Source organism: Limulus polyphemus, unplaced genomic scaffold (assembly GCF_000517525.1).
Source record: "Limulus polyphemus unplaced genomic scaffold, Limulus_polyphemus-2.1.2 Scaffold1009, whole genome shotgun sequence".
Classification (NCBI taxonomy): domain Eukaryota; kingdom Metazoa; phylum Arthropoda; class Merostomata; order Xiphosura; family Limulidae; genus Limulus; species Limulus polyphemus.
In genome coordinates this window covers 130,638-142,457 of record NW_013666619.1, presented here as the reverse complement: position 1 = coordinate 142,457, position 11,820 = coordinate 130,638, and the positions used below count along the sequence as shown (strand labels likewise).

The 11,820-nt window shown below is 34.6% G+C and overlaps 1 protein-coding gene across 1 annotated transcript in view; it reads right to left on the bottom strand.

The window, feature by feature from the left end:
- LOC106461674 (visual pigment-like receptor peropsin) overlaps window positions 1–6,803 on the bottom strand; it is a 21,185-nt gene extending 14,382 nt beyond the window's left edge. Inside the window, exon 1 of the mRNA XM_013921519.2 lies at window positions 6,605–6,803. Coding sequence (XP_013776973.2) covers window positions 6,605–6,803 — 199 coding nt within the window. The remainder of the gene's footprint in view (window positions 1–6,604) is intronic.
- Between the last annotated feature and the right edge of the window lie 5,017 nt (window positions 6,804–11,820).

Genomic DNA, 11,820 nt, shown 5'->3' with positions numbered 1-11,820 from the left:
ATATTCCTTAGATATTTACGTATTGTTTCATGAGAGACATGCAATTACAGGGCCATTTCTCTAGTGTGTTGCTTTGAGTTAGACTCGACAAGCGTCTTCAGAGCATCAATATCATTTCCAACATCTCGGCCCCTGCCATCACAATTTTTAAGGCTAAAGTCACCTGAACGAAATTTGCTGAACCATCGTTACACTTACGAACGTTCAAAACATTTCCATAAACTTCTTTGATATTCTTTGTGGTTACAGAAGCGTTGTTTCCCTTCTTGTATTCAAACAGCATTACATACCGAATGTGTGTCTTGTCATGTGCCATCACTATAAGGGATTAGAGTATACTAAACTTTACACATTATATAGACTACACTAACGTGACGTTTAGGCGGTTCATTTAACTATTATACGTAATGTACGTTTTTTTTTGGGGGGGGGGGGTTAATGAAAGTGTTCCAAAACACGACATTAATTTCTTGACGACCTAATATATATATATACTAAACTTCAATGTCAACAGCCTGCGGGTTGAACGAGTATTAATCAGTTATCCCAAATTTCATAAAACGCTTTGTATATTACGTTTTTATTCATTGTTTAAAATATTTATTTTTCATCCTGTTTTCTTATTCAGTTTCTAGCATTGTATGCAAGTACTTTCATATCAAACTAACAAATAATTTCTGATCTGTTGATCTACAAGTTATGTTATATGTGACGTCCTTTACAGATGTATAATTCAAGTATAATTGCAAGTCTTTAATATGAAGTATCGTTTTATTATGTTTTAAGCATATTGTGACAAGATACTTGTTGGATTATGTGATTCAGTTCTACCATGCAAATCAGGGTTGTAGAAACTGGTCAGGCTGATATAGACTTATAATTATAAGTCGGTCACTTGGGCTGAATGCTGGGCTTCGGTTAACATGTAAGGATGGGCAGGCTGGCTGGTTGTAATTGTGGGAAAAGGGAGCTTCATGGAATGAATGGTTTACATTTAAGTAGGGTAAGGGTTGGATTGTATGAAAGGGATGTTAACTCAACTGTAAGGGCAACTTTAAACTTGGACTAGACAATGGTGAGGGCCAGTGGTGAAGAAAAATAAGGTGTACAGAAAAGTATAGTGTAAGAACAAAGTACAAAGGTAGTTTTAATAGTAGGCTAAACTGTTATTATTCTAATACTTGTATACGAAATAAAATGGATTACTTTAGCGCAATGATTGTAACAAAGGAGTTTAATGTAATGGAAATTACTGAAACTTGGTTAAATGTAGTCAATTTTGAAGAAAGGAATTCCTTTGAAATAAAGAGTTATAGGTGAGTACTAGGGATAAAGTACTAAAAAGAGGGGATGAGTGGCTTCATAAGTAAAATGTGAGTTATAGCCTGTTCAAGTTCAGGATATCAAAGCTAATAGTAATCAAGCTGAATCTGTTTGGATTTCTGTTTGTGGTTATAAGGTGAGAAGGCTTTTAGTTGGAACGTGTTACAGACCACCATGCGAAACTGATGTAGTTAATGAGATACTCTGCAGTGAGATAAGGAATTCAGCTGTTAATGAGGTTATAATTATGGGAGATTATAATTTCTGGCGTATAATTAAAAAAATTTTAGAGTCAAGTCTTGAGGGAGACATGTTTTTAGAAACTTTTCAGAATGGTTTTATTCACCAATTGGTTAGGAAACCTATTAGAAACAATGCTATTTTGGATTTATTGTTAACTTCTAATGCAGAAAAGGTTAACAGGTTGGAGAATGGGAAACATTTGGATACAAGAAATCATTGCTAAGTTAGATTTGATGTTTTGCTGCATATGGAGATAAGGAGTAATGAATGTTTCGTTAAAAAAGACATTTTTGAAGGGATGAGACAAGAATTATCTGCTGTCAATTGGGTAACTGAATTAATTGGAATTACTGTAAAAAAAATAATAATACAAATTAGTAAATGTTCCAGAGCTTGTCAGAGATGATACAAGAAGGTTATATTATGGGAGTAGAGCTTGTGAGAGATGATACAAGAAGGTTATATTATGGGAGTAGAGCTTGTGAGAGATGATACAAGAAGGTTATTTTATGGGAGTAGAGCTTGTGAGAGATGATACAAGAAGGTTATATTATGGGAGTAGAGCTTGTGAGAGATGATACAAGAAGGTTATATTATGGGAGTACAGCTTGTGAGAGATGATACAAGAAGGTTATATTATGGGAGTAGAGCTTGTGAGAGATGATACAAGAAGGTTATTTTATGGGAGTAGAGCTTGTGAGAGATGATACAAGAAGGTTATTTTATGGGAGTAGAGCTTGTGAGAGATGATACAAGAAGGTTATTTTCAGATGACTATGGGATGGCTGAGTTATTAAATTTTGCTTTTTCTTTAATGTTTACTAAGGAAAATGTAAGCAAGATTCCTCATCCTAAAGAATTACTAAATGGAAACAAGATTGAACAATATGATCATATTAGCCATCCGTGGTTTCGATACCCGTGGTGAGCAGACCACAGATAACCCATTGTGTAGCTTCGTGCTTAATTATAAACAAACAAACAATGATCACATTAATTCTAATATTTTTAACAAAAAATTGGAAAGTTTAAAAAAATGATAAAGCTCCTGAGCTAGATTATATTTCTCAAGTCCTTGAATAGTAGGCAGGTGCCAGAAGATTGGAATTGACTAATTTTACTCCATTTTTCAAAAATAATTCCATTAATTATAGGCATGTTAGTTGTTACATCAGTGAAAGTTTTTGAAAGATTGATAAAAGATGGTTTGCAAAGTAATTTAACAAGTTGATTAGCCAGGGTAATTTCACTAGGGGAAAACTATCTCATTACCCTTTTGACATTTTTGATGAGGTTACTGCTTACTTAGATGATGGTACTGATGTGGATTTGGTGTATCTGGATTTTCAGAAAACATTTGAAAAATGTCCATAAAAGGCTTGCTAAAAGGGAGTTTGGCTCATTGCATAGAAAACTGGCTGGATGGAGCAAAGCAGCGGGTTGTTAAAGATGAGTAAAATCCTGATTCTGACGCATGAGAGTGCGTCAAACTCATACTTTAAAGTAGGCAATACATTTTTTAAAAACCTTAAAGGTTTAGCTATGGGAGATCCCCTGTCTCCTCTTTTATGCAAGTTATTTATGTTTAAATTCGAAATGAATACGTTTAATACTAAAATCATTAATAATATTCAACGTTAAACTGGTACACAATTGAAAACATTTTATTTAGGCCTATCTATGGCCTTCAAAATGTTGACGACTCTACATGTATAGGCCATAGATAGGCCTAAATAAAATGTTTTTAACTGTGTACCAGTTTAACGTTGAATATTATTTATGATTTTAACTTTATACATAAGTGCCAAAATACTATAATTACGTTTAATACTTTTGAAGTGAAACCTTTGGTGTGGTTAAGGTGTGTAGATGACACGTTTCTGGTGTGGCGGAGTGACATTGAGATATTAATGCAGTTTTAAAGACACTTCAATTTGATCAGTCCTACTATTAGATTTATACTGGTGATGGAAAAAAAGTCAGTTAAATTTCTTAGACATCACCGTTATATGGGATAATGGGTGTCTCTCAACGTCTGTTTTCTGGGCTTTACCACCACACAATAAATCTTGTCACCCAGGAAACAAAAAATATCCAATTTTTCCCCATTTGTATTTAGAGTTTTAAAAACCTGCACTTACGATTGTGATTTGAGATAAAATTAATTTTCTTGAAACATGTAGCTAGAGATAGAGGATATAATCCCGAAATTATTGATAGATTGTGCAAAAAACATTAGAATAAATTAAATATGTCATCATATACAAAGTTTGTTTGTTTTTGAATTTCGCGCAAAGCTACACGAGGGCCATCTGCGCTAGCCGCCCCTAATTTAGCAGTGTAAGACTAGAGGGAAGGCAGCTAGTCATCACTACCCACCACCAACTCTTGGGCTACTCTTTTACCAACGAATAGTGGGATTGACCGTCACATTATAATGCCCCCACGGCTGAAAGGGCGAGCATGTTTGGTGTGACGGGGATTCGAACTCGCGACCCTCAGATTACGAGTCGAGTGCCCTAACCACCTGGCCATGCCGGGCCAAATATATACAAAGTTAAAGGATAAAGTTGATAACATGACGGTTTGTCTACCATACGTTCAAGGTTTATAAACAAGAATGTAGTGTAACATTCTCTCCACGTTGTAAACTAAATCATTTTCTCGTGAGTATAAAAGATAGTGTAGAAAAGCTGATAAATGTGGGATTTACAAAATTCCTTGAGTCTGTGATCGAATTAATCGATCTTTGTAAGACGATTTTACTAGTCTCTGCTACAATTGTTCCTCCATCGTCCAATCTCCTCAATCTAATGGGATTGACTACCTCTACTGCCAGAAACTGGCATTTACAATGTAACAAGCTTCTGGGAAAAACTCCAAACCAATATTAGACCACACGTCTTGACAAACGTTCCACAGACGAACGTCCGCTTTCAAGACCAGCTTTAAGTAGACCAAAGGCATAAACATCCATTGGAATTATACTGTGGGGCTTGACAGGCATGTAGTCGAATGGGATTACTGTGATAAAGTATAAAGAATACTGTGATTACTCTTTCTTCCAACATCTTTCTCGTAAAATCACCTGTGTGACTGGTAGCTTGTGTGTTTTCAAAAACCTCAAATCGCTCTTTATCAACTTAGCGCAGATAGCCCGTTAATTAATTTGTTCAAGATACCAGTGAATATATCCAGTTTTATTGCAACCGAAACTGGATTGACAATATGGTTTCGGTGTACTTTCCAAGCTAAAACACTGCTTTAAACGTTTTCTGCTATCATGTTCTTTGACAATGGCACTGTTAACAATCTCGCTTTGTGATTTTCTCTAGGAAGTTTATATTACACACATATATGCACATTCAGCTAAGTCTGTCCTTGGCGGCGCTGTGCTGTTAAAAGGTTGATATTTGACAATGAACCAAATATATATATATATATGCAATATTACATTTACTAAAGAAAAAATCTGCAAAATAATCTGTGATCTGGGTGTGAAATATACTGTCTATACGTCATGTATATTAACTTAGCAAATATATATAATGCCAAGTGTTATAATCTGTGATCTGGGTGTGAAAGATACTGTCTATACGTCATGTTTAGTAATTTAGCAAACATATAATGCCAAGTGTAATAATCTGTGACCTGGGTGTGAAATATACTGTCTATACGTCATGTTTAGTAACTTAGCAAACATATAATGCCAAGTGTAATAACCTGTGATCTGGGTGTGAAATATACTGTCTATACGACATGTTTAGTAACTTAGCAAACATATAATGCCAAGTGTTATAATCTGTGATCTGGGTGTGAAAGATACTGTCTATACGTCATGTTTAGTAACTTAGCAAACATATAATGCCAAGTGTTTTTCAGATTAGCTTTACCTACATTGGACGTGATTCTGTAGAAATTGAATCAACTGTTATATCACTTATGAATTTCTTATTATACATACATATATATACATTTATTTTAATACTGTAAGTTATGCCATGTGATCATATCGTTCTTTGGAACACTCTAGCTATATCAAAAGGCACTTGAAAAAAGAACTGAAAGACACATGACCAATCCGCGCCCATTCTCCTTACTCAAAAATATCCAAATGATATTTTGTAATATATTTTATTACTTTTATTATATAGAAATTAGGTGTTTTTTCCTTTTAGTGTTTATGTGAAATGATAATAATAGGAGTCAGTTCTTGTTTAATCAGGTAAAGCTAACCGTACCATATTCATGTTAATAATTTGCATTGACATGGCACTTCTCGTGCAAAATACGCTGAAAATATCGAGCATACACAGAAAGCGTCTTTCATGGATAAAAATGAGAATTTTAGGGAAAGTGAATTATCTGGTGATTAGTAATCAAACTTTTTCTAAAAATACTATTGATTTTCTACAGTTTAAAAGCACTATAAGATTGACTAATCTTATAATATTTGATATAATAAAATTTTATCGGTTAAATAGGCCCACAGCGGTACTGGAAGTGGTAAATATTTATATATCTATCGAACATTACAGTGCATTATAGACTTCCACGAATCGGCTAATGGATGATGCATGTACTAAAATTACTTTAAAAAATATACTTAGTATTATATAAGCCATAATTATAAAATATACGAAGGTATTCTTTTGAATTTTAAAGAGTAAATTACATTAGATTAATGTGATTCTTACAAATTTGGCTACTTCAGTAGTGGTTGGGGGGACATTAGATTAATGCAATTCTTACAAATCTGGCTACTTCAGTAGTGGTTGGGGGTACATTAGATTAATATGATTCTTACAAATCTGGCTACTTCAGTAGTGGTTGGGGGGTACATTAGATTAATATGATTCTTACAAATCTGGCTACTTCAGTAGTGGTTGGGGGGTACATTAGATTAATATGATTCTTACAAATCTGGCTACTTCAGTAGTGGTTGGGGGGTACATTAGATTAATATGATTCTTACAAATCTGGTTACTTTAGTAGTGGTTTGGAGGGGAGGAGTGTATTTTTTGTAAAGTGTACTTACCTACTATAGTTAAATATATTCCAACAACAATGTGAGTTGATGGTGGAAAATATGCATCCATTGCTAGGAATACGTCTCCGGTAGATATTTCAAACGTTTCGTTCTTGGATTTGTTGAGATTTACGGAACCGAACTCGTTGCTTGTCATCTTACGCTTCTTCTGTGATAAAGCGCAACCGTGAAAGTCCAGTTCAACCATATGAAAGTCACGTGCGTTAAGATGTCACTACTCGTACATTTCCAACGACGCTTTCGAGTTCTTGTGAACATTCTGAATTTTTGGAAGGTTTCTATCTAACTATCTATCTATTTATCATGTATGTGTGAATATAAATCAGTAATAAAACATTGCACAAAGATAAAATATAATAACAATTAAATTTATACCAACTGCGCAGTCAACTACAAAAACGTAACCATAAAGCTGCGGTATTAACGCGCGTAAATTGTTGGAGATATCCTGTTTTATCAACATATTGCCTCCTAGTGGCACAGCGGCATGTCTGCAGACTTACAACGCTAGAAACCGGGTTTCGATACCCGTGATGGGCAGAGTACAGATAATCTCTTGTGTAGCTGTGTGCTTAACTTAAAAAAAAATGAACATCTGTCAAGTGTAGTTGAGAAACCCAGATTAATGTCATAATATGGTATACATGTATAAAGATTAAAATACTCCTGACGATCATACAGTATTGTAATAAGTACTTCAAATGACCCACGAATCTTCTGTCTGAAATGTTCATTGTTTACAATGTGGTACTTAGTGCCATTAACCTACCTCTCTGAAACGTATTCCCTTTTCAATTTCTCTAGAGTCCAGATCTCAACTTCTTTGAAAGAGTTGGAAAAGGGAACCTATATTCTGAAATCTGTACGTTACACAACGATTTAGAGAACTCTGCACCTAATGGTAGTCAGTTTGGTTGTTTTAGAGCAAAGCTATATTATGCTATCTAATGTGTTTACCGTGGGGGAATCGATCTCCGGATTTTAGCGTTGTAAATCCGTAGACTTTTTGTTGTCCCACCAACGGACGGTGCTCTCAGTACTGGATATATTTTAAATAAAGTTTCAATTTCGTTTTCCACTCATTTGCAACCTATTTTTTCCAGTATATTCAGCTTTTACTGTATTATTATCGTCATTGTCACTGTGAATAAAGTTTGTTTAGCTTACAGAATGTCAAGTATAATCACTTGCTTCAGTTAAGCTTAATTGAAGGTTTTATATAACCATGTACAAATACAACAATAACATGTTAACCAGCTAACCATGTTGTCGAAATCAGAAGCACTACAAAAATATCTTAATACATTACGAAACTGACAGTGTCATTGTTATTTCATTTATGGATGCATGCATTGTAATTGTGGATATTCAGTAAAACCAATTAACAAATGTGTTATAAAATAATCTATAACCTTTTATAATTTCTAAACAATTAAATCTGTAAAATGTAAGTCTTTCCAACAGTAGAGAGGTATTTAGCCAGAAATGTTTGTTTTAGAACAAAGCTACATTGAGCTATCTACTGTGTTTACCGTGAGGGAATCGAACCCTGGATTTTACAATTATAATTCCGTAAATTAACCGCTGTCCTATCGGAGCACACCTAGAAAGAAAAACACTGATCACAAAGTACTGCAAGTTGTAAAATTTTTAATATCCGTAGAAACTACACTATTAAGGAAGAGCTAAATCGAAATTATATATGTGTATGCGTGTGTGTGTCTTTACATATACATATACAAACACTCATACGGTATGGGAAATAACTGTTGAAATGGTGAGGAAAAAAAGTTAAGTTTAGTTTTGTTTGTTTGTTTTGAATTTCGCGCAAAGCTAAAACGAGGGCTATCTGCGCTAGCCGTCCCTAATTTAGCAGTGGGAAGGCAGCTAGTCATCACTCTTGGGCTAATCTTTCACCAACGAATAGTGAGATTGACCGTCACGTTATAACGCCCCCACGGCTAAAAGGGCGAGCATGTTTAGTGTGACGGGGATTCGAACCCGCGCCCTTCAGATTGCGAGTCGAGCGCCCTAACCACTTGGCCAGGTATAAGGGACAGTGGAAAGATGGAAAATCGTACAAAGTTAAAGAAATGATAATTCTTTATTTATTCCAAAGGAGTTAATAGTGCCTATTAGTGCCCTAGAGACCTAGAGAAGATTATTGGAGGGAGGAGAGCTATCCCCTAGGTTAGTGTTAAGCTCCTAAAGCGTAAACTGGTAGTAGAGGTAATATTAAAATAATCTTAATTTATTTTGGGTTCTTGGGTTTAAAATAAAAAATTATAATAAAAACGGGACATACAATATTTAATAGTGATAAATTACAAAGTAAAAGCGATCGTTGTTGACCGGTTGTCTCTTTGCGGTTGGTGGTTCCAAATTAGGGATAGCGCAGACTGCTCATTGATAAATGTGTTGTGATGGTCTCTTAGTTCGGGAGCCATTAGGGCAAGTCTGGGATGTACGAGTCCTAAAATTACCAGAAATTTCAACTGATGAGGTCTGCTCTGGACCTGCTCTTACAAAATGTAACATATCGAGCAACAAAGTTTAGCCTATCTTGCGAAATATTGCGCATAATAATTCATCCCATGTTAATATAAAACTCAAAACTATATGTTCATTACTGTTTAAAATCCAAAGATTACTGAATCCGATAGACTGTTTTTCGAGCAAAGCTTTCGGCTATGTCCATCACCGGGAATAGAACCCCTGGTTTTAGCGTTGTAAGTCAGGTAATTCGGGGGACACTTAAACTGGTTTAACATTCATTTTGTACCTACAATAACCATACCTAACAATTACTTATCCATTATTATGTAAAAATATGTAAGATTGCAGTTAAATACCACCATGGGTGTTCACCCATGTACAGCATTTCAAACTTCAGCAAGTTTTTTGTTTTTTTATTTATTTTTAGTCTAAATTCGTAAGCATTTGTTTTACTGAACATAAAGAAAATAATCTATTTATATCATTTTAAATATTAATTAGAGTGTACATGTATACTTCTCCCAAGTAAAAAATAAAGGTAATATCCTTAACATCGTTAAATAACTATTCCATAGATTATCTACCATTAACTCCTGATCTTCTTCCAGGTCTTCTGCAGCGCACATGCAGGAGAAAACACATAACACGTTGTTTCTTACACATTTCAAAGGCAACATCCTTATTATTATTATTTTTTTACACCCACAAAATGGATTTTGTTCCAGTAACAGTGACTTTGTCATAGGTAATGGTGTAAGGGTTCCATCTGTTAATTTTTACCAAAATCCATCAGGTCTGAAAGATAAGGATCATTCGTATGAGTAATTTTGCTCGCTTATGTTTGGTAAATGACACACAATATATGCAAATAAAAATGATCGGTGGGAGGCAAGCTTCTAAAGTCTGCTCTTGTAAATATTGTTTCAAAAAGATGGACCCTCATTTTGTCTAGACTGTCAAACTTCTCTCTGCTATAGAGCCTTACAGTGCCAGACACTTCTTCATCTGCATGATATGGTGTCTCATCAAAGCAAATACAATGAAGTCGCTGCAGGAGGTAAAAACAAGTTTTAAAACTTGTTTATTGTCGTTTCTTAAATGATAACTACCTGTGCCACAGCCGATAAAAACGTGGGAACTAAACAGAAGGCTTGCTATGAAGATTCAAAAATGTTATATTCATAAATTAATTTGTTTAAAATATTAAGAGTTGGTATTTAGCTGTCATTCTTCTGAACCCATTCTTCTTGTAGGTCGGGGATTTTGATGACTAGTAAACGCAGGGGAGGATTATGTTTGTATCAGATACCTGAACAAATGCTCACTCGTAACACATTTCTGAAACAGCTTGATTGATGTGAGTGAAAATCCTCATGACTGCTTCCTTATGATTTATACAGTTCACATTTGGAAGAAATCTTAGAGTTTCTTTGTTAGTTTGCTCATGCCACCAAAGACAAGACAGAAACCAAAGAGAAGGTTGATGTGATCAAAAATCCAAGATTTGTAGATTATCCTTACTTTTGGCATTGGAGCAAAACACCTTCCAATAAAACAATTTGAAAGTCGTCAACCGGAACCTATTCACGTGTTGTAGAACTCCAGATATTTTACAGCGAGGTTATGTTTGCGTCATAGTGATCACCAACCACATGTATACGATTGGAACCTGCTAGTCTCTTTTTGGTTATTTTGTACAGGTACTAAAACTGTAAGTCCAATAATGGAAGCATTCAAATTTTGATATAGCTGGGCAAAAGCTATTGCATCAATGACATAAACTTTTGATAAGGATAATTTTTGTAAAGAATATTTCCAGATTAGGAATGTCATTGTGAAGTAGTATCAAAAAATCACTTTTCTCGTCCTTCTGCATAACAAATTCATTCACAAATTTTCATATTATTCAAAAGAGGGCATGCTCCCCCATTCATGTTTAAATGCTTCAAGCTTATACTTCTCGTCTATATTCTGTGCAAAATAGAGAACTTATAAGATTACTCTAATCTGCATGTATATGTTTGACATTTTTAGTTCGGGAGAATAATGACATTATCTTTATATTCTCAATCATTTAACTAGCTGTTTCTTTGACTTTTTGGGTGCTTTGCACTGAATCTAGCACAACTTGTGAATCTGCTCTTTATCCTGTAACAATATTCATTAAGTGTGAAATATTTCGTGAATCCAGTAGACTTATATGTGTATATGTACCAGTACTTAACAGCGTCTGAATGGTACAGTTTTCATTCTTTATTTGTTTTAGTTGAGGTATCTTGGTGACGTTCCTGTGAATCCTGATGTAAATGGATTATTTCTTTCACCTTTAAACATACCATTAAACAGGGCTGTTTTAACTCCCCAACAGTAAGCTTGTTCTAAGGCTAGATTACTCCATATCTTATCAAATCTACCTATAGCTCTGTCAATGGTGTAAGTTCCATTTTGAAATTGTATATTTACTTCTAGTACTGATCGGGGAAGATTTTTTCATTTCACTGAAATAGACTGGAAGGTGATTTGCACATCTGTAGTAGTCTGAAGCAGTAATGTAAGGCAGTATTTATTCAACAGCACTGAGACGTTCTTACTAGCTTCCAGCTCTTTCAACAGTAACATATCTATGAAAAATGGTCTCCAATTCTTTGTACATCTTCCAAAATGTACTTGTTGCTCTTATGCTAAAATCGTCAAAATCCTGCAGCATA